At 47.3% G+C, this 26406-nt stretch overlaps 1 protein-coding gene across 2 annotated transcripts in view; it reads right to left on the reverse strand.

The window, feature by feature from the left end:
• Positions 1 to 5258: 5258 nt before the first annotated feature.
• ZFHX3 (zinc finger homeobox 3) overlaps positions 5259 to 26406 on the reverse strand; it is a 252143-nt gene continuing 230995 nt past the window's right edge. Inside the window, exons 8-10 of one of the 2 annotated variants that reach the window (XM_049703073.1) lie at positions 17651 to 17753; positions 10975 to 16383; positions 5259 to 7038 (exon numbers count right to left, since the gene is read on the reverse strand). In XM_049703073.1, the coding sequence (XP_049559030.1) occupies positions 5402 to 7038; positions 10975 to 16383; positions 17651 to 17753 (7149 nt within the window). In that variant the 3' untranslated portion in view covers positions 5259 to 5401. Of the gene's footprint in view, positions 7039 to 9329; positions 9445 to 10974; positions 16384 to 17650; positions 17754 to 26406 lie in introns of those variants that run through there. The other variant, XM_049703074.1, reaches the window with a different exon arrangement.

The raw sequence follows: 26406 nt of genomic DNA on the forward strand, positions 1-26406 counted from the left end.
CTGCTTCTGCAGGAACACCCAAAAGAAAGGTGCAATGCCTGGGGAAAGAGCAGGGTTTTATTAGGGACAGTGATACTACTTGTTTGGCATAGAGGTTCCAGCTACCAGTGAGGGAACCAACTTTTCCTTTCTGAGCTCTAGTAATGCCTGTACCAGTTGTAGAATTCTTTGAAATGTTGAGTTAATAGGGTCACTGCTGCTTCTTGAATGCCTGCTGCAGGAACTAAGAAAAAAGACTTGGTGGACAATGGCTGTCTAAGCCAATAGAAGAGGGTTTCAGAGCTCAACCTCTGGGGTAGAAAAGACCCCTGTTGGCTGAGGGCAGATGCTGCAGACCTTGCAAGAACACAGCTAGCTTGCAGTGCCATCCAGGCCTACTGCTAGAGTTGTGTAAATTATTTATGGGCTTTGGCTATAAATTAGAGATGAATGGAAGGCCTTTGGGCCTGATCTTGAATGTACTATTAATGAATGTCATGCATTTTCTGCTGTAAGGGAGGGTTTTTGGTAAGAGGACCAAGTCCTCTTGTATATAGGAATTACTAATGCTATTACTGTTTTGAAGACTGTTCTTATCTCAAATTCTGCTCTAACAGGGGTTTAAAAAATCCTTTGGTAGGAAAGGGAGATGTAGTCAATCATCCATTTAATTCAACTCACCTTTCATATCCTTCCGTCATAAACACTGGATCTAATTCCCATTTCAGAGAAGTTAAACTTACCTCTTTCCTCATCATCAGCAAAACTTCCTTGCTTGTGGTTGTCCCAGGTATCTAAAATTCTCATATAAACATCTGAATTAAAAGTAGAAATGCTATTAGGGCTCTTTGGGGCCAAACATCATCCAAGCTGTCAGGCTTACCCTTCTCAAATAAGCTAGTCAGCACCGTCACCAAAACTTCCTGCACTTTCATGGTACCAGGAGATACAAGGACACTTAGAATTACCAAAGAGCTTGTGTACCTCAGAGTAAGTGTCCCTGGCCACACAACCTCAGGATACTCTTCAGACTTACACCCTGCCAGCCATCAACCTCTTTCTCACACATGCACACACAAACTCTGGTGACAGAGACAAGAACTTTTGCTCATATTTTTTTTAATGTATCACAATGAGCAGGAAACATACTTGATGAAATATTTTCAAAGGAGTATATTCAATTACCATCTACAATCAACTTAACTATGACAACAAAGTTTTTGTGACAAATTTTTTCAGTTTGAAAGTTCCATGTGGTTCTGTTAGTCTCCATGTATTTTGGTACAGTTCGAGATCAGCATTGTTACAGTAACAAAAAAGCTAACAAGACTACATTATAGAAAAACACCAAGAACATCATTTTTGGTTTCACTTGCTCTATTTTTTTTTTGTTTTTTTTTTTGTTGTTTTTTTTGTTTTTTTGTACACTGCAAAGGCTGTTCATATACCTCTTCACCTCAGGGTCACGTTCATGTATGCTTTCTTTCCTACCCAAACTTGCCCCCCTCCCCTCCGAAGAAAGTAAACAAACAAACAAAAAAACTAGTCAAAGCTTTGTTTCACAGTGGGCAGTATCTCAGCGCCAACAAACAACCAACTCAATTTATGCTTCTATTTAAAATGTTTTAATTTAATTTATTATTTAAAAAAAAATATATGTCCATGAACATCAAGTGCACTGGCTTGGGTCTCTGCCTCTCTCTCCTGCAACTTCCTGCCATGCCTGATAAACTCAGGTTTAAACACGTGCTGTCTGTGTTACCTTATTTTCAATTGTGTAAAACTTTGGCCACATTCATCTCTTTAAATAGCTTTTAATTAAAAATAGAACTTCCTAAACTTTTCCGTGTGTGTGTGTGTGCGCGCGCGCACGCATGTGTAGGTGTGTGTATGTGTTTCCTTCTTAAGTTTCTTTTTGGAGGATGGAGGAAATAACTCCCATTCTGTGGGCCCATTTGGTGCTATGACTGATTGGTGTCTGGCACCAACCCACACTGTGGAGATTCAGAAAAAAAACAACCAACCAAAAACAAGAAGTATCAATGGAGGTGAAGAACTAATTCAAAAAGTAATTTGAGATAGCCTATTCAGCTACGGACTATGCAGCAGACAGGAGTAAATTTTCCGAGTGGGACCGATCTAAACAGTTGAGCATTGTCGTGAATTCATGCTTTGTAAATGATACTGGTCACAGCCATGGTGGATGCCAGCCCACAGACATCTAACTAGCTCATGTTTGACCTCTAAGCTTCACCATCACCGACTGCTTTGCTACTTCTAGGTTAACGCTGAGAAGAATTTTTTTTTTGAATGAACGTATATGTGGGCGGTATACTTGTAGAGGAAAGCATTAAGCGTGCAACCCATTCCAGGTTGAAACACTCACATAACCCCACTGAGGAACACTGGTGGGTGGAAGCATGCTTAGTCAGTCTACCCAACCACCTTGCTATTGCCGAACACACCCACATGTCGAGGCATGGCATAACAAAAACACTGACAGTCACTCTGCCTCACAGAGGGAGGATGGCATGGTAGCTCAAAAAAAAAGAAAAGAAAGGAAAAAGAAAACACTTTGGGGAGGGGTGGCAAAATTACAAAGAAATGAACTTAAAGTTGAGGGGGGGAGGGAAAGGGATAGAAATTGCACTATTACCAAACAGTTACCATTTTTAAAAACAAAGTTTTCAGAAAAGACCTAGCAGAATTTGACAGATAAAACTAGTGTTAAATTGTTAATTGGTATCACATAGAGAACCAAAAACAAAAACAATTTTTTTCTATATGATACAGACACAGAGTAACATACAACAGTTAAATGGCAAAAAATATATATATATATATATTTCATAGAGTTACAAACAAGATAAAATAATGGAAAACAAAAAACTGTACAACTTCAAAATTTAAAAATGTTCATCTCAAACACAGGGAGAAATACAAGAATTCTTGTTAAAAGAAATAGCTTGTTAAAACAGCAAATGTTTTGCGTACTTGTTTTTGACACCTTATGCTATGACTGGATACTGGTATGAATAGTTAGATGGTATTCTTTAGTACTTCTACTTAAAAAAAAAAAAATTAAAAAAGGAATTTGCACTGTGCATCAGTCAGCCTAGTTAGAAATATATACAACAGTTCAGGATCTACTCTTTCATTAAACTAAAAACAAATTCATAAAAATAAAATAGTCCCGGCTAAAAAAGAAAAAGAGAATAAAAAGAAATTCATTTTCAGATCTTGGAATGCTCCAGTCTTTTTGCAAAGTCGATGAGTGGCTTCAGCCCTGGGGAAGAAGCCCGAAAGGTGACCAGATGGAACCTGCATTCACAGTCTTCAAAGTTCCCTTTTGAAACATAAGGAAGAGAATGAAGGGGAGAAGGATTTCACACTTTCGGGGTAAGGGGAGATTTTTTTCTGTTGATGTTTGGCTATGAAGGTGAAACAGCAAAGCATCTATTTGTCTCCAAAATCTACATTATAGCAGCACAAAGGTTTCCTTTCAAAGTTCAAACAGCTTTTTTAAGATGAGAAAGGGTGTATGTTGCGTTGTGTTGTGTGTTACAGGAATACGGATATTAACATAAACACAAGTGCCTCACACACAGTTCCTTTTTTGCTCTCTGTACTTACATTGCTATCTGCTTCTTTGTTGGCTGCGCTCTGGATCACTCGCTGCTCAGACTGCCTAACACAAGGACAAAACTTTGAAGTAAAAAGTGTGTCTTTTGGTATATGGAATTGTCTTTAATAGCTGCCTCTCTGCTTGCAGAAGAAGCACATAACAACCTGGGAATCTTCTGTTTTACTCTTTCTTTTATTAAACTAAGTCGTGTTTATTTAAATCAGAAACAAATTCTCAAGTAACAAGAACCCTTTCCCTTTTTTCTGCCTCAGCAGTGAAAGGGTGTGTCTTTGGATTTTATTTAAAGCATGAAATTTCTTTTTCTGAGAGAGGAAAGAAAACAAAACAAAAACACAGAAACCAAACCCCTAACCAAAAACTTTTTTAGAAAAGAAAAGCACACAGCCCAATTACACAAACCGAAACAAATGCTTTAGTTTAGGAAAAGAATATTTGAAGCATCTACCAAACAAGGAGGGGAAAAAAAGGGTGAAAAGAAAAACGAAAGGAAGGATAAATAAAAAATAAATGTACAAGGCTAACAGACATAGGTAACTAGAATTATATGCCTTTAAAAAGTTTCAACTCCCCAACCAAAAATAATCTGTGAGGATCCTAATGACCCCTAGAACCCTTTGAAATTCTTTCTTTAGTTTTATAAAATAATTCTGCAGCTACCCTCTAAGAAACGAAGGCAGCTACCTTAAGTGGCAGATTATAGGGTGGGAGGAGGAAAGAGAAAGTGGAATTAAGGGACAAAGGGGAGAAAAGCTTAGGTGAATCAACGGATTGCAATCTATCTGCTAGGAATGAACAAGACAACATCAAGTGAGGAGCTGTCAGCTGGACCATACAAAAAGCTAAATGTACACAAAAGGGTTTTTTTTTTTCCTTTTAAATCTACCATACTGCTTCAGTTCATTTCCAATGCAACAATCTACTCAACACCAAAAATGGTCATATCTATCATAAATACAGAAAGTCAGTTTTTAAAACTTATTTTTTTAAGCTACAAGTCCTCAACACTCTGTGTGTGGGTTTTTTTTTTTTTTTCTGAAAGTGGGAGTGCTTAACTTTTCCCCTTGAAATTGGCTTCAGCAGAAAAGCTATTCTTAAAATCCCCAGAAAGCTAAAGCAGTTCACATTGTTTTTCTCAAATACTTTCTGCCCGTTTTTAAATTAACAAAACAAAAAATCTTTTCTGGAACGAAAACAAAAACAAAACCCCCCCCCCCCAAAAATAATATATATAAAACAATGATTCTGAAAACAGAAAAAAGTGTGAGCCATTGACCTGAGAATAAAAAGACATTACATTTCTTTTCTTCTTTTAGCAAGCCATTGGTATCTGAATGCTAAGATAGCAAGAAATTTAAAACTGTAACAAGGTGGACTGCTTTCCCATACAGTGCATGCCGGGCTCCTCTGTGCTATCAACGTGGGGCATTTATTGAAAAGGGGCAAATATACAAGGGGTTTAAGCTCCAAAGACATAGGGAGGCCCTGTGGACTTGTTTCCCAGACCAATAGTACCTTCAAAAGGACACAATGTAACAAGGTTAAGTTTTTTCTTATTTCTTTTTAATATTAGAAAAGAAAAGACAAGAATGTAAAATCACCGGCATAGATAGGTATATGGGAAAACAACCCACGCTTTTTCTTCCTTTTTTTTTTCCTTTTTTTTTTTTTTTTTTTTTGGTTAGAAGCTTTGGAATTGCAGTTAGTCTATTTTTGAAATTGGTTTGTTATTAATTTTTTTATTTAAATTCATTTGTTTGTATTGTTCATCTTCAAAGCTTACAATCTGAAGGTGTCCGTTCCTACACTGGTCAGACCACTGTCCTTGGGGCAGCTGGGGTCTTTGGGACCCTCCACCGGGCTCGCCGGTCCGTCGGACTTTTGGCTGAGATCCGTGTCAGACTCCTCCGAATAGTCGTCTGTTGGCATCGAGGGCTGAACCCCTGAGGTGCTGCATGAACTTGAGGTAACCGTTGAAGATGAGGAGAGAGGAGGAAAAGAAGGGGGCTTCGCGGCCGAAGCCCGGGAGACCACTTGCGGCCAAGACTTCCTGGAGGCGTGGGGGGAAGCGGAGGACGAGGAGGGGGCGGCGGCCGACAGGGGAGGGGGGCTGTCGTTTGAGTGAGCGGCAGACTGCGAGGTAGATGCGGTGCTAGGATCGGGGAAGCAGGCAGAGTGAGGTAATAAACTAGGGTGCTCTTTGGCGTTTCTTGCTGCTCTCGTGATTGTTCTGTGTTTGTGCAAGGCCGACTCGAGATGTTGACTCAGAGCTTCCTCCCCACAGAGCGCGCTCTCGCACGCCAGGCAGTGGTACGAGCCGCCGCCGCCACCGCCGCCGCCGCCGCCGCCCGTGGGGACGTGAAGCACCATCTCTTGCAGGTTCACCACAGACTGGCCGAAGAAGCAGAGGGACTTCAGGTGGCTCCTCGCCGCCTCCTCGTCACTGAAGCCCGCCTGGCACTTGCGGCAGACCAACTTGTACTGCACCTTTGGAACAATGAAGGGGTCGTAGAGGGAGTCCGCACTTTTGCTTTCTGCTTCTGGCTCTTCGGGGGGTTTCGGCAGGAGGGGGGACACCTCACGGGGTGCGTTTTTCTGCTCTTCTGGTCTGGGGGATTCTTTGGCAGGGTCTTTGTCTGGGGAAGCAGCCCCCTGGGGGACTGGGGTTTGGCTTGCTTTGGGCTGCTGCTGCACTTTTTGCTGCTGCTGCTGCAGCTGCCGCTGCTGCTGGATGGCCTCCTGCAGACTCTGCTGGTATTGCTGGTACTGCTGCAGCAGGGAGCCCGGGGACAGCCCCATCAGGGCCTGCGACAGCGCAGGGCTGTAGGGGAACAGGCCTTCCATGCCGTACATAGGCTGCAGGTACCCGCTCTGCAGGGCGCCGGGGATCTGGGGGGCGTAATAAGGAGAGAAGCCTGGTACAAAGTAAGGGAGGAACTGGCTCGTGAGCAACGCTGTGGGGTCCGAAGTCAAGGCTGCCTGCAGGGCCTGCAGCTGCGCAGGGTCCACTGCATACTCCATGGCGGGCAGCGGTGCTGAGATCGTGGCTGCGGCTGCCGTGGGGGCCTCTCCTTTCTCCTTCTTGGGGACGGGCAGGGGTTCCCCTTTCCCTTTGTGTGCCTTTTCCTTCTCCTTTCCCTTCTCACCATCTCTGTCCTTGCGTTGCTGTTGCTGCTGCTGCGGCGGGAGCTGCGGCGCGGGTGGCGGCTGGGCTGCTGGCGGCGGCGGCGGCTGCGCCTGCGGCGGCTGCGGTTGGGGACTTGGCAGAGGGGCCGTCGCTGCGGGGGCCTGTGCTGGCGTGGGGGAGCTCAGCGACGCTGAGGGTGGTTTATTTGGTAATCCAGACGTGGGGAGGCCGGGGGAAGGAACTGTTGTGCTGGGCAGACCCATCAAGTTCGGTTTAGGAGATGTTAAAGCTGAAAGGAGTGGAGACAGAGAAATCACGTGTCAGTCTGGGGTGCTGAGGCTAGTGCTAAAGATGTTTCACCTGTGTCACTGGCACAGGGTCTAAGAGCTCAAGGTTTGAACTTGGAGGATCCTGTTGATCCAACGGCTTTCCCGCCAGGCCCAGGTTGGATAGCCTGTATTCTAATCCGGACCCAGCCCTGGGTCAGCTCCCATACCAGGTAAACAACTTCCAACACCTTCCTGCCCAACGTGCAACACCCATCCCACTCGGTCATGTTTTCTCTGCTGCGCTCCCAACTCTGCCCAAGGCAATTAGTCTGGAGGCCCCCAGACAAGCTGCTGCCAGCCGGGACCCATCGGAACCGATGGCCTTCATCAAAAGCCCCACAGAAATAGTACAGTCAAGAGGCCCCACCAGAAGCTGTCTGCGGAAGACAGCAAAAGCAAGAAACCCGGCCAGACACCAAGACCACCTGAACAAACACAACAGGCTCTACACATGTGCCTCTCTGACCTCCACTGCTGCAGGTGAATGGATGTGTTTAGGAGGGCACAGAGAGGAGGAGCAATGGGAAGAAATGGAAACAATCCATTCAAGGTAAACAGTGGCACTGCTTTGGCTCAGCTGATCTCCTTTAACAAATCTGCTGAAAAATGTAACCACCTAGGAATAGGATTCTGTAGTCCACCGGAAAAATGAGCATTTTCTTCTCCTGCCCCTATCTGAATGACATACGGGAGGATTAGGACTGCAGATGCTTGAGAAAGCAGCCATAGGAAGAGGAGAAGAGCAATGTCAAAGTGCTGGCACCAGCAATTCCTAAGACATCACAACCTACCCCAGGCACCACTGCTTACGGGTGGCAGACCATGTCACCAGGCGCACGCAGGACACAGCCCCATCCTCAATCAATCACACTCAGGCCTAATCTACCACTACCTGTAAAGCCTTCACCCAGCCCCAGAGCCTGACCTCCTCCCTGACCCATATCTCCTGGGTTAAATCTTTTGTTTCAGGGTGATGGGGGGCTGCTGCTGGTTCATGAAGACTAGCAAGGTGGCGGTGAAGGACAGCACTGACCACATCCAAGACACTAGACGGTATGCGTCCCTCCTCTTCAGAGGACACCAAAATGTACTACTTTATCTGGACCACCTTCAGCAAGAAAGCTGGGGTGGGGTTCCAAACAAACAAGTCACTGTCTTCATGAGAAAAAACACTCTGAAGCCCAAGCCAGGTGAAGACAATGTTGATTTCTAGCTCCAGTGGTGCAGTATTCCCTGGGCTATCACGCTGCATTAAAAAAAAAAACCTCAGATTTCGGGTGAAGAGAACAAGGTTGCCTCAAGTTGCCAGTCCCAGCAAAAACAGGCATTAACTTTTGGATAGCCAAGGAGGATGCCTCCCTCAGCATCACATAATATCATTAATTGACTCTTCCAAAATGGCAGAAAGGGACCACTGAAATTAAGTCATCCAATTTCCTGAATGTACTTACGGGACTGAAATCAGAGGAGAAGATGTGTCTGACTTAGAAAAACTCAGTAAAGGCTTGTTGGTTAAAGTGGCACAAAGCAGATTATGAATTCCAACTCGGGACATGGCTTTGTCTATTTCTAGGCAACAGGCTTGCTCCAAGCGTTAGGCTGGAGCTGTAGGCAGAGCCCAATGACCAGTGGGGCAGAGAAGGAAGTGCCTATTGATCTCCCCATCCCTCTGGCATCAGGCTGCCAGAGAAGAACTGACTTCCTCTACCTTGAACTGACAGTGCACAAGAGAGCTCCAATTTTAAGAAACATGTACTGAACTTCTGCTATTTACCAGGCTCTGCACTAGCCATGTGAGATAAAGTAGCTCAATACATTCTCACAATAATTCCGTGGCTTTGGTTTTCTTATCTGTAAGATCAGAACCAAAGAGGCCACTTCATCCCCCTGAGGCTGAGTCACGTACTCCTGGAGTCGGACTGACGAGGTATGGACTGTGGCTGACACACATCTGCCGTGTGATATCGGGCCTATTAGTTGACTGCTTGGAACCGCAGCTTTCCACAACAGATGGATGTAGGGTTTAAATGGAAGCTCATATGGAAAGAGCTTACCATCGGGCCTGACGTATTAAACACACGTTCTTTCTTTCTTTCCTAATTCCAGATGCAGTGCTCCTGGGAGCTGCGGTACAGTCAGACGGTGGTAACTGGGGCGGGCCTGGCTGCTTTGAATGATTAAGAGCTGATCTGTCTTCCTACCTGGAGTCCACTCTAAGTGCTCAGAACCTGAGTAGCACTAAACATATACCTGTTGACTGACTGGCTCGTATTGGGTGCTGTGGAAGGAGTACATAGCACTGGGAGCCCGGCTCCTACCCTAGCTTGTTGAATGGTCTTGACCTCTCTGGGCCTCAGTTTTCTCATCTGTAAAACAAGGGGAATAGATCAGACATTTTGATTCTAATATTTTCACATTATTATGAAATGTTGGGCTTTCCCAAGCCCCTCTTCCAAGGTCCTGGGCTGCAAGTGAAGTTCAGTGCCCAGCCACTTTCCATAGTCTCTTTCTTGGCTTATGTCTAGCTGACTTTAGCATCATTCTGTGACATTACTTGCCAACACATGTAAGCAACGACTTCTACATCTTAATGCTTTCTTTTCTTGTTCTTCTCTTTGGATAAGAAACTGGGATCTGGAATGAGGTAGCCCTCACGTTCTGTAAAACACTGCTAAAATTATAAAACTTGGATTTAATTCAACCAGAAACCAGGGCTGCTCTGGGAAGCAGCAGAACCACTTCCACCCCGGGAAGAGGGCCATGTTTTGAAGGTAAGGAGGCACTCTGAGGGGCTCTCCTTTGGTGAATGTGTACTGGTCAACACAGGCTGTGGAGGGACCCGCTAACTTGTGCCTCCGTCTCACAGGATCCTGGAGGTGAAAGTCCAATTTAGGGAAGACAGCTGGATTCAGAGAAGACGGGTGAGGGCAGAGGAGGAGGAACAAGCGAGGTACACAGAAAGAACTGCGGCACTCCCTACGAAGTGGAAAAATAACTACCAAGTACGTGACTCTGAATTAGAAAGGGAAATGGGCAGAAGAAAACGAAGGGGTGTTACCATTAACATTTTTGTCTGTCTAAAGGACTAAAACATGTCATAATTCAGAACCACAGTGCCCAATACGAGTTCCTGGTCACTGCATTCCAGTACAAAGGCAGTCTATTTAGAAACCAGGGACTTCCCTGACGGTCCAGTGGTTAAGACTCCGTGCTTCCACTGCAGGGGGCACAGGTTCGATCCCTGGTCGGAGGACTAAAATCCCACGTGCCCCGTGGTGCAGCCAAAAGCAAACCAACCAACAAAAAACACTAACATAACACTCTATTTCTGACTCGAAGAGAACCCCAGGAGTAAGGCTCTACCATATGAGAGCATCTTCCTGGTAGCATCTCCTGCCAGAGCACGTCTCTGAAAAAGGAGGTGGGACCACAGGGGAAGGCAAAGAGTTGATTTAAATTCTCTTGAACCAAATGTTTTATATTTTCAACAGATATCGAGATGGGATCTGCATTTCCCCACAAGGACTGAATGGAAGGGTCTATAATGGAAACTGCTGTCTTGAAAATACCCCAGGATCTAGTACGCCAGAACCCTGAAGTTGACGCCTATCACACACACCCTGGTGGTGGTACTGAACACCAGGCACGAGAATGGTTTCAGGAGACTGTTCCAACCACAAGATCCCCATCCTTGAACAGGCAAGTCAAAGAGTCGTGTACACTCCAGCTCTAGGGAGACTCAGTGGAAGGGACCTGAGGTTTTATTGCTGTTAGAGAACTTGAAAAGGGAAGCTTCCTATCAGGCCAGCACTCAGAGGTTTTGTGTGATAGCCATAGAGGAAGCGCTAATTGGGCGGCTATTTAATACTGGGAGAATCACCAAGAGCAGAACCCACCTGTGTTGGATGGAGTAAAGCCTGGCAAGGAGGGGCTGTTGAGGCCGGGGAGCAACACGGGAGGAATGCCCTGGATTGCCGGATATGCCGTAGGAAGGTTGAGAGCCTGAAGAGGGGCGTTGTCAAACATCCCTTGCTGCTGAGCTGCCAGTCCGAGGACCTCATTGGCCTTTTTAATCCGGTCCAACTCTTGTTGAGCCATCAACTGACGTACAGTGGCTGGGTCAAAGTATTCTTTCTCCTTGTCCAGCTGGCTTCCAATGGTGTCTTTAACTTTGGAGATATGCTGTTGGGAAAAGATATGGTCACGTACAGACAGCCGAGCGCTGTACTTGATGCCACACAAAGTGCACTCTGTTTTGGGTCCCTCGTAACTTGTTTGGTTTATACCAAAATGCTTGGCCATGCTTAACTTGGACTTCTTTTCTTTTGCCCGGGCATTCTGGAACCAGACCTGAACCACTCTCTTTGGCAGTCCAATGTCATTGCCCAGGACTTCACACTCTAGCATGGTGGGTGTCCTGTAGTCATTAAAGCATGACTTGAGGACCTTCAGCTGCAGATTGGTCATCTGAGTGCGAAAACGTTTCTGCCCGGGCCTATCCCCACTGTCTCCAGATTTGCCTGCTGACCCACTTGCACCAGGGCTTGGGGAGCAGGGGTCTGCAAGGCTCGAGGTTTCACTGTAGTCCACTGTACCTTCATTGTCATATTCCTTGCTGTAAAAGCTCGGGGCTGGGCTGACCAGACCGGATGACAACCGATCTTCATACTCGGACATTGCCATCATGGCCGCTTTGGTCAACCCTTCACTGGGCGCGGAAGAGGATTTGGTTTCAGTTGCTATTCCCGTCGCACTGTCGTTATCCGCATTGCCCTCGTCTCCAGTAGTGGTATCTGTGATCGCTGTGTTGACTGAGGAACAGTCGTCGTTGTCCAGCTTAGTTTGGTCAAAGTTTAGATTAACTGAAGACATGGAAGGGCTTTCAAAGTCTTCAATCCCTTCCACCTTGATGGAAGAAGGGCTAAGAAGAGTTCTAGGAGACAACTCCATGGTTTTGCTCACAGGTGAGAGGGGAACACCTTGGCCATCACTACTGCTTGGGGGTAGGTGGGAAAAGCTAGTTCCATCAAAAATATCTCCTTTCATCTGGAGTCCCCCATCGCAGTCTAAGAGCATTGCAGACAGAGTTAGGTTGTAGCCAGCTCTCTTGGCTTCATGCCAATGACGGGACCGGATATGAGCCTCCAGGGCAGTCTTGGCTTTGAAGAGCGCTCTGCAAAAAGGGCATCTCCTGTGGGCCTGCGCTGGGCCCACAGCCCTGAACTGTCCTTTCCTTTCCCGGGCTCGGGTGTTCTGAAACCAGACTTGTACCACACGTTTCTTCAGACCCACCTCATGCGCAATGTGATCCAACATCTTTCGAGTTGGATTGGAGTCCAAGAGATACTTTTGGTAGAGAATTTCTAGCTGTTCTGGTGTAATAGTTGTCCTCAAACGCTTGTCTCTCTGAGGTTCTTCTCCTCCCGTCCCACTGTCGTTTTCTCCAGGGCTGGCACTGGCCTTTTCCTCCAGCTTCCTCTTGAGAGTGTTCATCGTGGAGGTGGGAGTTGAAGGGGAAGTGGCCGAGCTTGCCGGAATCTGAGGTATGGCCCCAGAGAGCAGCTGGCTTGCCAGCAGTGGGTTACTCGGGTCAAACAGCATGAAAGGCATATCCAGTGACCTGTCCAAAAACTGGGGGTGGATGAACTGGTTCTGTGCGCTCAGAAAGTGGAGCTGCTGGTGCTCCTGCCAGTGCTCAAACGACGGGAACGCCAGCTTGCACTGCTCACACTGGTAGGGGATTAGCTGCGGAGGTAGGTTGGCCAGCTGCTGAGGAGTTGACGTGTGGAGGGGCTTAAGGGGCAGGTGGGAGAGCTGGGAGGGACTGGGGCTCGACTGGGCCAAGGGGCACTGAGGGGGGGGCACTTGTGGAGGAGGCTGGGGCAACGAAGCGGGGGACGTCAGCTGCGGGAGCTTTTGCTGGGCTGCATTTGTCTTCTGCTCGGGCTGGTCTTGCTGCTGCAGCTCCGCCTTTGGTTGTCCTTGCTTTTCTTGGGTCTGGTTTGGCTGTGCACTGGGAGGTTCAGCCTGCTTTGGTTTCTCATCACTCGCCTCTGGTTTTGAACTGAAGGTGGCCAGTTCGTCAGCCTCTGATGTAAGCTGCAAGAAAGCAGCGGAAGCTGTACTGGCCGTTGGTGCCGGGGTGCTGTAAGCCTGGGAGGGCATCGGGGTGCTGCACGAGGAGCTGGTGGGCGTCAGGATTTCCATGGCGTCCATGGAATCCTCGTTTTGGCTGTCATCCTGCCCCTCCTCGTCCTCATCCTTGTAACACAGCTTCTTCTGGTGCTTGATGAGATCAAAGATGCGCTGAAACACCAGGCTGCATTTTTTGCACTGGTAGTTCAAGTTGCTCGTTCGAATATACCTATCATTTGTAAGTTCCCGCCGCTCTCCATCTTTGCCCTCTCCCTGATTCTCGTAATTTTTCCTGGCCTTCTGTCGGGCGTTTTGAAACCAGACCACTATGACTCGGGTTGGAAGGTTCAGTAAATTAGAGAGTTGCTCAAATTCATCGTCCTTGGGGTAAGCGTTGGCATCAAAGAAGTCCTGCAGGACCCTCAGCTGGTAGTCAGTAAATCTTGTTCTTGAAGACCTCTTGCTCCCCCAGTACTCCTGCTTCTGAGGTTCTGGTGAAGGGGGCCGAGAGTCGATCTTGAGCTCCTCCAGGCTGGTGATAGGAGGATTGCTGAAGTTGTAAGGGGAGTCCTTGTTACGCTGCCGCTCTTTGAAGAGAGTGTTTCTGAACCAGTGCTTGATCACTTTCTGGGGCAGCCCAGACTTGTCTGCCATCTCTTTGATCTGCTCTTCACTGGGGGAGTTGTTAATGTCAAAATACTGCCGCAGGACTCGGAGCTGGTCATCGGTGATCCTAGTGCGAGGCCTCTTGTTCTGTTGCTGGAGGAGACTTGGATTGAGCTGATGCTGGTAGAGCTGGGCCAGGTCCGCAGGCAGAGGCTCCACAGGTCCAAGCTGAGGGGGCAGCTGGGCCGGCAGGGTCTGCAGCGGCATCGTCTGCATCATCAGTGGTGAGAAGATGGGCAGCTCCATGGGCATGGAGAGCTGGGTCAGCGGCACGGATGGCTGGGCCGGTGCAATCGTGGGCGAGGTGATGGGTGGCGCTGACACGGGGATGGCTGGGGTGGAGGCCGGCGGGGGCGGCGCTGCCGGAAGCGGGGGCGGCGGCGGGGGTGGGGGCGGAGGCGGCGGCTCGGGGGTCTGAGGCCTCAAGGGGTACAGCTTGTCGTAGTGCTCTCGGTACTGTTTGGCAAATCTCTCCAGCTGTTTAAAGGGAAAGTAATTCTGGTGAACATGCTCTTGATGACTCTTTAAAATCAAGATGTTCGAGAACAACTTGCCACAGGAGTCGCACTCGAGCTTTTCCGGATTCTCCCCCTGCTCGGTCTTCCCGTTCTTCTTCTGTACCTTCTGCTTGTTCTCGTTGTACTGAATGACCAGCTCAAAGCCGAAGTTCTCCAGCAAGGCCTTGGTGGCGTTCCCTCTGGCGTCCGAGGCGATGCGTGGAGGGAGCATGGAAGGCTCACAACTACCCCCTGGGGCCAATTCTTTCTTCTCTTTGGCCTTCAAGGCATCGGGAAGTGATTCCTTTGGTCCCGAGTTGCCCTCTCCCCCCTCGGCACCGTCCCTCTCTCTCTGGCTTTCTTTTTCCTTTTCTTTGATGACCAATTTGTTTTTCTTCTCGATGTGCTGGCTGGGCTGTAGGAGTGCAGAGTGACTCTGGGGCAGAGAGAGCTGGCTCTGCTGCTGCAGGACCTGCTGATGGCCCTGCTGCGGGACCTGAACCTGAGCCTTCAGCTCTTCCAGCAAGCCTGGGCCCGCCCCCGTCAGCGTCAGCGCCCCGCTCGTCACTGGCAGGCTCACCTCGGGGCTGAGCTGGAACTCGGCGCTGGGGATGTAGAAGGGGAAGAGGAGATGCTGCTGCTGCTGCAGCTGCAGCAGGGTCTCCGTGGCCATGGGGAAGTGAGGAAGGAGGGTGGGGCTAAACAGCTGGGACTGGATCAGGGCCGCCTGCTGCTGCAGCTCCTGCTGCAGGTGAGCTTGAACTTGGGCCTGGGCCTGGGCCAGGGTCTGTGCTTGCTGCTGCTGCTGCCTGGATGTGATCATATCTGCCAGCTTCTTCCGATTGGCTTCCTTGGGCTCTGAAGGGGAAGCAGTGTTGGCACCGCTGGGGTTCCCCAGGGGTGGCATGCCTGCACTTTCAGCGGACACTTGGCTCAGTAAGCTGGAGCTTGGAGCAGTGCCAGCACTGCTCGGATTGGTGGTGGTAAAGGTGTTACTGCCACTGGTGCTCACAGGACTTGGGGTGGAGGAGCTCAGGGAGACACTGCTGCTGTTCCCGGTGCCATTGCTGCTGCCACTTGCAGCCTCCAGCTTGGCTGCCCGGGCCTTGGTTTGATGCAACACAGACCTCATATGGATCTCCAGCGTGGAACTCTGGCTATAGGCCACGTTACAAGTGTTACACTTGAAAGGTTTGTTGTCAGGGCTGCTGGTGGGTTCTGGCTGACCAGCTGCCGATTCTTGAAGGGCTCTCTTCAACTTATGCAGGTGGGAGACAGAATTGTAGTGCACTAGCAGGATGTTCTTCTGAGTGAAAGATTCCTTGCAGACGGTACACTTGTAAGGGCGAGAAGGGTCTAGAAATTTTTCCATGGTGAAGTTGGGGCCTTTTCTGAAAGGGAGAGCTCTCTTTGGCTCTGAGCCCGAGTCTTCTTGTACCGACCCAGAGTCACTGCCCGTCGGGCTCTGTTTATCCTCCAAGTCACTCTCTTCTTCCTTGTCTTCCTCAACGATTATGGTATGGTCCTCGGCCAGGGTGGGGTCTCCCATTGCCAGGAGGTCTCCATTGGCCAGAAGGCCACCATAAAGCTGTTGGATGTCGGCCTCACTCAACTCCAGGTGGCTCGTCTCGAGGTGTTTTTTCAGAGCCTGGAAAGTTCGGAAACTGCGCTGACAGAGACAGCACATGGTGGCAGCTCTGATCACGTGGTACTGAGAGTGGAGCTGCAGCTTTTCCACGGTCTTGAAAGCTAGGCTGCACTGGTTGCAGCGGTACTTGTACACGTGGCGATCCGACACGGGCAGCTGAGGCCTCTTGGCGTGAACCTCGTTGAAGTGCGTCTGGAGAGTGGCGGAAGTTTTGAAAACCTGGTTGCACCCCTTCTTCCAGCACAGGAAGCCTGAATCTTCTCTCACAGAGCCTGGGTCAGCGGGAGAGGGTTTCACATCTCCACTGTGTTCTGTGCTGGCAGAGGGCAAGATGTTCTTTCCCAGATCATCTGAGGTTTCTGGAAAAAAAAAAAAAAAAAGCCCAATGATAAAGAAGGCTTAGAGCTGTCTACCCAGCAAGGCCTCATGAACAGAGTCTCATGATGAGGGAAATAAATACCCAACCTGCAGACACACACTCTCCACAGAGCCCCACACCGCTGAGAGCACGTGTTATATAAGCAGGTGCACAGGAACAGAGAGGAAGAAAAGGAGATACAAAAAGTCTCAACTGCTAGTAGGCCTATACCATAGCACAAATCTGCCTTTTAAACAGTATTTGTTTGTTTCAATTTCTCAAGAACTGGCTTGAAGGGATACCCCCTTTACATGGATCTGAATTATAGAATATGTGAATTCATGCTGTCCTAAGCTGTGGGGAATTTGCAAGAATTGCTATCCACTGTAATATAAGAAATTTTGGGATATATATATTTTTAGGCATTAAATTTCTTGTTATAATGTGACTTTGGACTGTCCTCTCTATTCAATAAGCAAAGAACATTCAAGTGGCCAATTATGAAAACACATTAAAACTTTTCTCTACAGTGAGATCATCACCCATAAATATTCTGACCCTTTTTTGGGTCAGCTGTATGCTGCCTAATATGGAAAAATCACAAGGGAGACACGGTGGGGCAGTAGTGTGGTGTAACTCTTCCCAGCTTAAACCTCAGCTGCTGACAAGGTGTCAAAGATGTAGGAGAGACTCATAAACAGAGGTCTAAGGCCCCATCCAGCTAGGACCCACCGTGGGGCACCAGCAGCATCTATGCCTACAACAGTGTTCTTTCCAAATGCACCTCTCCGCTGCCTCCCGTAAGGCACTCCTGGAAGTCTCAGAGAAGAGCTCTGTGCAGAGATGACAGCACCTAGAAAGACAACTAATCCAGTGCCCTGAGGTCACCCATGTGCTCCACAGGTCCCTAATAATTAAGTCCTCAGAGAGGGAGTATTTGATGGCTTAGGGTGGTAAGTCATGGGTCTACTGGCTGACTCTCTGGTTAGTCACTTCCTCACTGTATAGTCAAGGGGACAGATGTCCACCAAAACCCCACTGGTTCTCACCTGCTTTTCTCACTTCAAACCATATGAAGTGTGTACACAAATACATGCCAAGAACCAGAGCATCAAGTAGCTGACAACGGTGCCCCTCATCCCTTGAAAAGTTACATTCAGCTTTTAGGAGTATCGTAAAGAATTCCTGGCACTCTTGCTCCATGAAAATTTTGGCCCCAGGTTTCATTTTGTTTACTCTTCTCAGGGGTCAAGAATAATGACACTAACCAGGCTGCTTTCCTGCCTCCTCCAAACTGGAGTTCCCGTCCCGATCTGGAACAGCCGCTGGGAGGAACAGGCTGCTGGGCATCACCATCTCAGGGGTAGTCACCTGAAGAGCAAGCAGTAGAGAAGCGAGGAGAGTCAAAGGGCAAGGAAAGAGACACAAAATAGGGAAATGTGTCAAAATTATTTAATAAGCAAAATTAGCCTTCACCAGTGTAAAGCTGGAGGTGTCACTTTTCATAGCTCACTGAAGATTCATGTTTATTAGACAAAGCTCACATCAGTCAAAAGCGTTTCTACGGTTACATTCTGGACATAATTAGCAGTGCACACTTGAAGAATAATCTTATTATTAATATTTTTCCTTTATGCAGAATTTTGACTTTGATCACTGACAATGTTTTGTCATGGGCTGTGAAACTTCTTGTGCAACCAATTAGGTAGATAAGTTGAAAGGCCCACCTTAAGCTGCTGAAAACATAATAAGGGCCCTAATTAAATCATACCTAGTAAAGTACACTGTAATCTTGAAGCAGGGAGCATTGTAGTACTGTTTTCAGAATGTATTCAGGCAAGAAGAGGAGGGGAATAAGAGCGAAGGAAAGGGTGAGAAGAGAAGGGAACAAAGGAAAGGCTAAGGACACGCAGACACACTGGCAGATTTTTCCAGGAAACAACATTTTGTAACCCTTTACAAGCTGAGATCAAGTGCAAATGAGCATTTCTTATGACTCACTTCAGTCAGGATTTCTCCTGGGGTCTTTGCCTGAGGTACACAGCATCAGAGGGGACTTCTGGCCAGTGTCCCAGCCGCAGAGGGTGCCCCGCACCCTACGTTCTACAACAGGGCAGCCCCACCTTGGCCACGGCTGTTGTTTCCCAATACAGCAACTCCAGAATTAGCCTGGGTCAAAAGAGCTACAATTTAAGGTCAGATCTTTCGGCATTTATTTCTCCAGGCTTTCCTGCCATCTGGCCGCAAGCTTGTCCAAACAAGTTATCATCTGCCCTCCATTAACGTGATAGGAGGCCCTCAACATCCAACGTAAGGCTAAAAGGTTCTTCATTTAAGAAGCAGCAATATCCCTTTGCCTACTATAGGATGGGAAGGTAGTTGGCGATGAGATTCCCAAATGAATTAGAAATCGTTCCCTGTTTGATGACAGCCTGAGAAGCAAACTGACCCTGAGGTTACAGGAACAGAAACTTACAGTCACCACTAACCTTTCTACATGGCACACAGCCCCACCTGGAGGCATTACTTTCCCATCAAACACAACTATTGAGATAGTATCTTCACTTGCTGTTACAAAGATTGGAACGCCTAGATTACTGTTCAAAATTAAATATTTAAAATAAATTACTATTAATTTTTAATGGTTCGAGGATCCTGGCCTTGCTCAAAATCACTGCTGACGTGTTCACTAGAATCATCAGTGGTAGGTTCCACTCCTCCTAAAGGAAACTCAGACAGCTGTCCCCATAAATCCAAAAAGGTAACTCCTCAATACATTTCAGGGTATTAGGATAATCTCAGCAACCCAGATGCCCGTAGGTGCAAAAATTAAGCAACAGGCACTACGAAGAAGGGCTCTGAGGAACCCTGCGTTTACGAAGAGCAGGTGCGTGGCAGGTGAATGTGACACACAATCCCTGCTCTCACAGAATCTACACCCTCACACAAAGCTCGCCAGCAGCTGCTTACGGCTAGCTGTGGATGAATCGTTAGGAATGGAGCGGAGATGGCCAAACTCATTCCATCTATTTTCTTTTTAATAGAAAGCATTTCTGACCAGTGTGGTTGGGGAGTCCAGCAGGAATCCAAGAAGTGAAAGGTCACCGATTAATTTATAGTCCTCAACCGAGGGGGAGCACGAGGTTGGGGGCAAGAGGGGGAGAAAGGGAAAGGAAAAAAGACTCCCCCCCACACCTCCTTTCTCGGCTGTAGCTGCAGGATCAGTCCTTTCCTGGGATCTTTAGGAATTATGAAAAATGAATCATGAGAAGTGAAAAAAAAAAAGCCCTACAGAGTAAAAAAGAATAAAATTATCTAACACCTCAGCTGCACATCATTATAGAAAACTGTGGGCTTTTTATACACATTACAGTAAGGCAGACATCCCCTCTAACAGACTCAGTACGACGGATCAGTAATTGTTTTCATACACTTTAATTAGAAAAACTCAGATGGCTATGAATAATAATGGAAAAGAGAGACTTTTGCACTTGAAAGGTTGAAGTCAATCAAGTGTGAATGACGGCAAAAAAGAAAGAAAAAAAAGACACCAATTCATCAGCCCTCTGTTGTCTCGCCGCGACTTTAATCATAATTCCTGATTGGGATTCAAGAAGGCAGTAAGCAGCGGTTCTTTGTCTGCCTTCACCTTCCATCAATTAACTCTCCCCAAAATATAATCATCAACCTCACATGCTCCTCTGCATCTTAATCTGGGCCCCCAAACCTGTAAGTCTTGCCTCATACGTGTTTACGTAATTACTTCTATCTACCTGCATCTTCTCATCTATAGTGTTACCCAACCTCTCCCTGAAAACAAACAAAAATGTTGGGTATATAAAATCTTTTTTTTTTTTTTTTTTGCTGTACGCGGGCCTCCCACTGTTGTGGCCTCTCCCGTTGCGGAGCACAGGCTCCGGACGCGCAGGCTCAGCGGCCATGGCTTACGGGCCCAGCCGCTCCATGGCATGTGGGATCCTCCCGGACCGGGGCACGAACCCGTGTCCCCTGCATCGGCAGGCGGACTCTCAACCACTGCGCCACCAGGGAAGCCCTATAAAATCTTAATGGGCAAGAAATGCCCAGAAAGCAAAGAAGAAGACCCCTAAAGAGAATCCTAAGGATCTAGAAATTCTGGTGCGGTCTGTCTGCACATGGGTCTGAAGAGAGAGGTTGCGATGGAAGCCTCTTTGCTGTGCAGGACGCTGGAGGGCCCCACGTCAGCTCTCGGACACTAACGTTCCCGTGTCCGTGTCCACTACTCCCTCTCCTACCAGCTTCTCAAGCTCATCACTCAAAGTTACCACGCTTTTTTGTAAAGAGCCAAAAATACGGTCCTGCCAATGGCTCTCTGAGGAATTCCGCTCACGGAAGAAAATGAAAGTTGGCCAAAGGCTGAGTTCCTTCAATACTTGCCTTGGCACTCCTTGTTTCCCAATCATGTCTGGCTGCCACACAGTGTGGAAGGTTGAGTCTATCCCAGCCAGCCTCTGATGGACGGCTGAAAGTCCGTGGGAAAGGCAGTCACTCAACAGTGCTGGGCAGAGTTCTGTGAAGACCTTCCCTGTCTCTAGGAGCGTCGGAGCATGCCAGTGTGTGAGAGGACAAAACCTGGCCACAGCGTCGTAAGCAGAGCCGCCCCAAACGTGTCCAAACCACAGAGACCCTCGGAGGACTAGATGCCGCCAGCAGCTCCCCGTCCCGACAGCGTACGCGGCATTACACATTCACTCTCTCTGCCCCAAGCCCTCCCATCCACACACTCAAAAGCCAAACAAAAAGTTTTAGGTTTGGCCAAACAATAGTACACAATCAGTCTAAACACCTATGCTTCCTACACTGACACCCATGTAGATTGATTCTTCCAGTAATCTTACACCCATAAACACTGAGTATGTTAAGTTACATTCCCCCACAGTCTACTCATTAATGTATAGAGGGGACCTCAGACTATTAAAACAGACTTTGAACCAAAAGTCAGAGTTTTTCTGGTTAGAAAATTCAATTGCTTAGAGCCATTACTGCCTCAGAACTTGAGTCTCTCAAGCTCGGCGGCCATGACCACGCAAAGCAGCTCTGTGGTGATGATCTGGATACCACATGTGCTCCTCTCAGCCAAGTCAAGCATGCAGAGTTGACGGAAACGTAGGAAGAAAATATCATCCGAACAGGCGCAGTACCTTCCTAACAAGTAAACAAGTCTCACATGTAACAAGGGAAATGTGGAGTTCTGCTCTGATGCTGAAAATCTTCAAGTTCAAGCAATTCTCACATATGACGATAGAAACAGAAGAGCTCCATGCCGGTACTAAGAATCTTCACGCTTAAGCCATTCCAAAACAACTTAGTTGATGAAAAGGAAGGGCCTCAAATGACTCTGCTCATCCATTCATTTGACCGTCATTCACTAAACTTTGTACAAGGTCCCCGTGCTGCACGCTTGTGAGACAGCAAGACCGGGTCCCTGTGTCCAAGAAGCTCACATCCAGAATAATTAACCTTCTAGAGATCATAAACTCATTAGAAAATCTGATGAAAGTTGCAGCCTTCTAGAGAAAATACTTTTAAAACAAACTATCGTAGATAATTTCAGGAAATCACAGGCTCCCTCGAGGGAAATTCCGGGATTCAAGTTAATTGCCCTTGAACTACTAGGAAAGGTGACGTGGGTTTGTAAATACCTAGTTCCTACCTCCTGTTCAGTTCACCATTATTTCGGATTATGACTTAACGCATTTCAAGTTTCTATGAGGTGAGTGGGCCCGAAAGCCCCAAGGACACACCTTATAAAACCCAGAGTCTTAGATGTGGGTCTGGTCCCCACTGTGACATCTGGGAGGGGCCGCTGATGTTGACTCTTTTTCGATAGAAGAAGCTGGAATTATAAGGAGCCCTCCCCACTCCTTGCTTTCTCTGGGTCATGGATATGAAATGACCAAATACCACAACTTGAGCAGCCAAGGGGTGTATACACTTTGCTGAATTCTGAACGGGACTGCTCATGCAAATTCACCTCTCAAGGCCACCCTGTCTGAGGTTAGAGCAATGCAACCAACAAGTTCCACATGCTGGAAAGCAAAGGTACTTTCTTAGAGCGAGTACTGAACTTGGTTTCTCTGAGACCTTCATCCCCACAGCCTTGGCATTGCTCACCTGAGTAGAGCTTCTTTCTGAAAGGCTCTCTATTCCAAGTGAAGGTACAGATTTGCCAAAACCTAGACTCCCAAGGAGACTCAAATCCTTCATATTTCAGTAAAAAAAATCAAGAGAATGAAGAAACTCAGGTGGAGGGAAAAAAAGAGGGAAAAAGCCTCAGACACAGGCCTTCCTGGCACAGACCTGGCCGGTCTCTACACCTTGTGAATGAGGCATTGGTCCTGTTCAAAAAACAAGCATGGAGTTAAAAGCCAACCGCTTCCAGAACTGAGCATTCTAGCTAGTGGGGGACCCAAAGTCGACGGCGCCAGTGAGGGTCTGGCTGCTCACTTCCTCCCCTGACCTCGATGGCTGCCAGCTGGTCTCTGCACATCTGCAGCCAGCAAGCCCGGCAACTCACGGCAGCAGAGAGAGCTTCAGAGGTTTTTCCCTCCTTCCCTTTACTACCTTCCAAATGTGCCAGGCTGGGCGCTGGACCACGGAGTCGAGAGGGCTGTTTCTCTCTTTGTCTCGTTTCCCTTCTAAAATGTCTTCCTATGTCGTTGTCTATCTTTTTTGTTGTTTTTTTTTAAACCTAAAACCCAAGAGGAAGAATTGTAGGGCCATATTAACAATTCATATGGGCCAGAAACAAATGCAGCCCTGAACCAGATTTTAAAATCTAAGAATGAGAAAGACTGAAAAAGGAGGTAGGTGGGAGAACAGGAAACATATGAACAGTTCACACACACATGCACGCGCACACACACACACACACACACACACACACACAGTGAGTGAGGGAGAAAAAAGCTGAGAAGGGGACTGAATTGGAGAGAAAAGCTTCATTAGACTTGGAGAGGCAAGCAGTGGCAGTATACCAAGGTCACTTTTAATTTAGACCATCTAATTGGCAAACAGGCTCCAAATGGCTATCACCTCACAGGGCTTGGAATTAATGAAGCCCGATTATTTTCATTACCCTCCTCTGAGATGGAGACAAAGTGAGAGCTGGTACCCAAGTGGGTACCACAGCCTCAGGGCCGCTGGCCACCCGAGAGCCCCCAGTGCAGGGGGGCCAAGCAGCCAGCCTGATCTGGAGACTCGGATGCACAGGCACACGACGAGCAGAGACAGACGCTGACCGAAAACATCACAGGAGACAGACAGCTGGGGCGGGCTGGGGGTGGAGGGGACCTGCAGGCAGTGCAGGTCCAGGGGCAGCCAAGGGGAATCTGTGCGTGGACAAAACGTACAGAATAACTAAGGGAGTGAAGACGAAGGGCTAGAGAAAGAGGTGTTCCTGGGCTGCTCCAGAGCCAACCCCCTTCTCTGCCATGAGGTCATACTCTGTTAAGTGACTGGGGAAGAAAGACAGTTTCCCCGTATTAGTGCTCCGGGATCCCAGTGGTGTGTCTTGCCACTTAGAAGGACAGTGATCAATTAGAATAATTTAAGACTACTGATATGCATTGTAGGTGGTCTTTCCCATTCTCATTTAGGGGCCAGAAACCTGTCCCCTATGCCCTCAACCCTCCTCGCCTAAAACTGTGAGACAAAGGAGGGCACGAGCAGCAGCCCCTATATCCCCACCACCAGTTCGGAATCTCGGACTTCTCGGTAAATAGGTGAGAATTCTATGGAACTGACATCGGGGGCGGGTCGCTCAGTTGGGTCTGGAGGGGCACCTGTCTCACCGCCTTAAGCTTTATAGATTTCCGTCTTTCATATGACATGTGTAAAGACACCGTTTGGAGCTCTGTTTCCAATAGGCTGAGCAGAATGAAGTGGTATGGGTGCAGTTTCCATAGCGGAGGGCCAGAGCTGCAATTGTTCCCAGTGGAGAATATTTTTCAAGCCCCTTCATCGGTAAAAAGAAGGGGGCCCATGGAAGACACAGATATGAGATGCAGAGCATAAGCAAGCAACTGTTACCATAGCAACAGACATATTAGACACTGCAGGTTCCTGAAAGCTGTCTGATAAGGTATTATTAAATGAAGCCTCCTCAAAACACTCTCCATTTACAACTGAACAGAAAGGCATTGTAGAGAAAGTAATCTATTTCCATTTATCAGGGTGGAATTTACTTTTAGAGAGACTGAAACCCAATTCAAGCCAGATCCTGGGCCCTTGGACCCAAACAGCAAAAAGTATTTCCCAGAATTTATAGCTTTAGCTACCCTGGACATACCCCGTGTCTGCCAGGAGCTGTCTGTTTGGTGGATCTTGCCAGGCTCTCCTAGTTTGCAGCCAAAGGCAGTCAATCTGGCAAGGAAGAAGATTCACTCCTCTCACTGCCATTCATCCCAGCCACTCAAGGATAAAGCAGACATAACTTTCTCCTCTTGGAGGATGAATGACTGAACACTGACCATTCCTTAATGATATGGTTTAGGAAATGCAGCTCTGATTTGAGGGGCATTTCTCAGAGTTTCCTGCTCTAGTTGGCCAGGAACAAACAGATGTATCATCAGAAAGCCTAACCAATACTTTCCCTTGGCCAATTTTCTAATAAAATTGCTGTAAAATATCCTCCAGGGGCATGATTCTAACCACAGGTTCATTATAAACACTTAGTTGTAAAACAATTGCAAATTTCATATTAACACCAAACTTTTCAGAGGAAGGACAATGGCAACTATTTAATTTGTCAGGGCAGAGACCAAGATCAGCAGTCCAGTCCTCAAATAGGATGCTGGGCTCACCCCAAGGTATGGCCACAAACGCCCCTCTAACCCTGGTTGCTCATCTTTTCCTGCTGATGCTGCTAAAGGGTCGAGGTGGAGTTGCTTCATTTAGCTCAATGCAAACCATCCTCATGACTTGAGAAACCAATTCAATACTGACAGCCATGCAGTAACTCCATCTTCTCATGCAAAGACAGGGTACCAAATCATCCTTATATACGCCTTTAAATCGAGTGTAAAACCCTTATGATTACATTTCCCACAACTTTCAACTGTATTTCTGAATCCATTAACTTTCTCTTGTTGCTAGCAAATGAACTTCCTATAGTCAGCACATTTCCCACAATTTGCACATTTTTTTCAGAAATATTTAGAAAACATCTCCATTGTCTGCTATGGGCAAATGAGGTAGGTACACAGGGGTTCCTGTACAAGGTGCCAAGCACAGCCCCTTTAGGGAGTGTGTTTCTCCTCCGTAATTATGTTCTTAGGGAGTCTTCTCAAATAGGGTTTATTAACCTGTTTCCATGGATGGATTTTAGGGTATCCTTATGCTCTCTGGCATTGTACACACAATTTTGAACATGGAGAATATTTGAAAGAGTTCTTAATAGTAGTTGTCAAACTTTAGTGTGCACAGAATACCCAGTAAGGCTACTGAACCGTTTTCACCAGCGTCTCCAAAAAAAAGGTTGAGAATCACTGCTTGAGTGGGTAACACCCAGAAATATCTTAGGGATTGGTACCCAAGCAAACACAGCAGTAACATCCTCCTCTCAAAGACTCTGTTGATAAATGAAGAAGATTCATAATGACCACCAGACTTGCTACTTTGAATGTACCATACTGTTGCTGTTATAAAAGTATGACAAACAATGGATATTTGAAATGTAATTTATATAGTAGTCCCTAGGGATGTATAAATGAAACTTACTGTCTGATGTAAACCAATCATACAGATTACTACAGGCTCACATTTCCTAGACCAGACTGATATTAAACAGGAGAAATAATCACCAGAGCAGAAGGACGATGTATTGAAAATGCCACCCTCCCCACATCTCTTCCTGTTTCTTCAGGCTCCCATGGTTCCAGGCCATCTGTGGGAAGTATGATGAGGCCTGAGGAAAATCCCCCTTGTTACTTCCAAGGCTGGAGAGAATTCCAGGGGAATTTGTAACAGAAACCCACCCATCCAC

Source organism: Orcinus orca, chromosome 20 (assembly GCF_937001465.1).
Source record: "Orcinus orca chromosome 20, mOrcOrc1.1, whole genome shotgun sequence".
In the NCBI taxonomy this organism is placed as follows: domain Eukaryota; kingdom Metazoa; phylum Chordata; class Mammalia; order Artiodactyla; family Delphinidae; genus Orcinus; species Orcinus orca.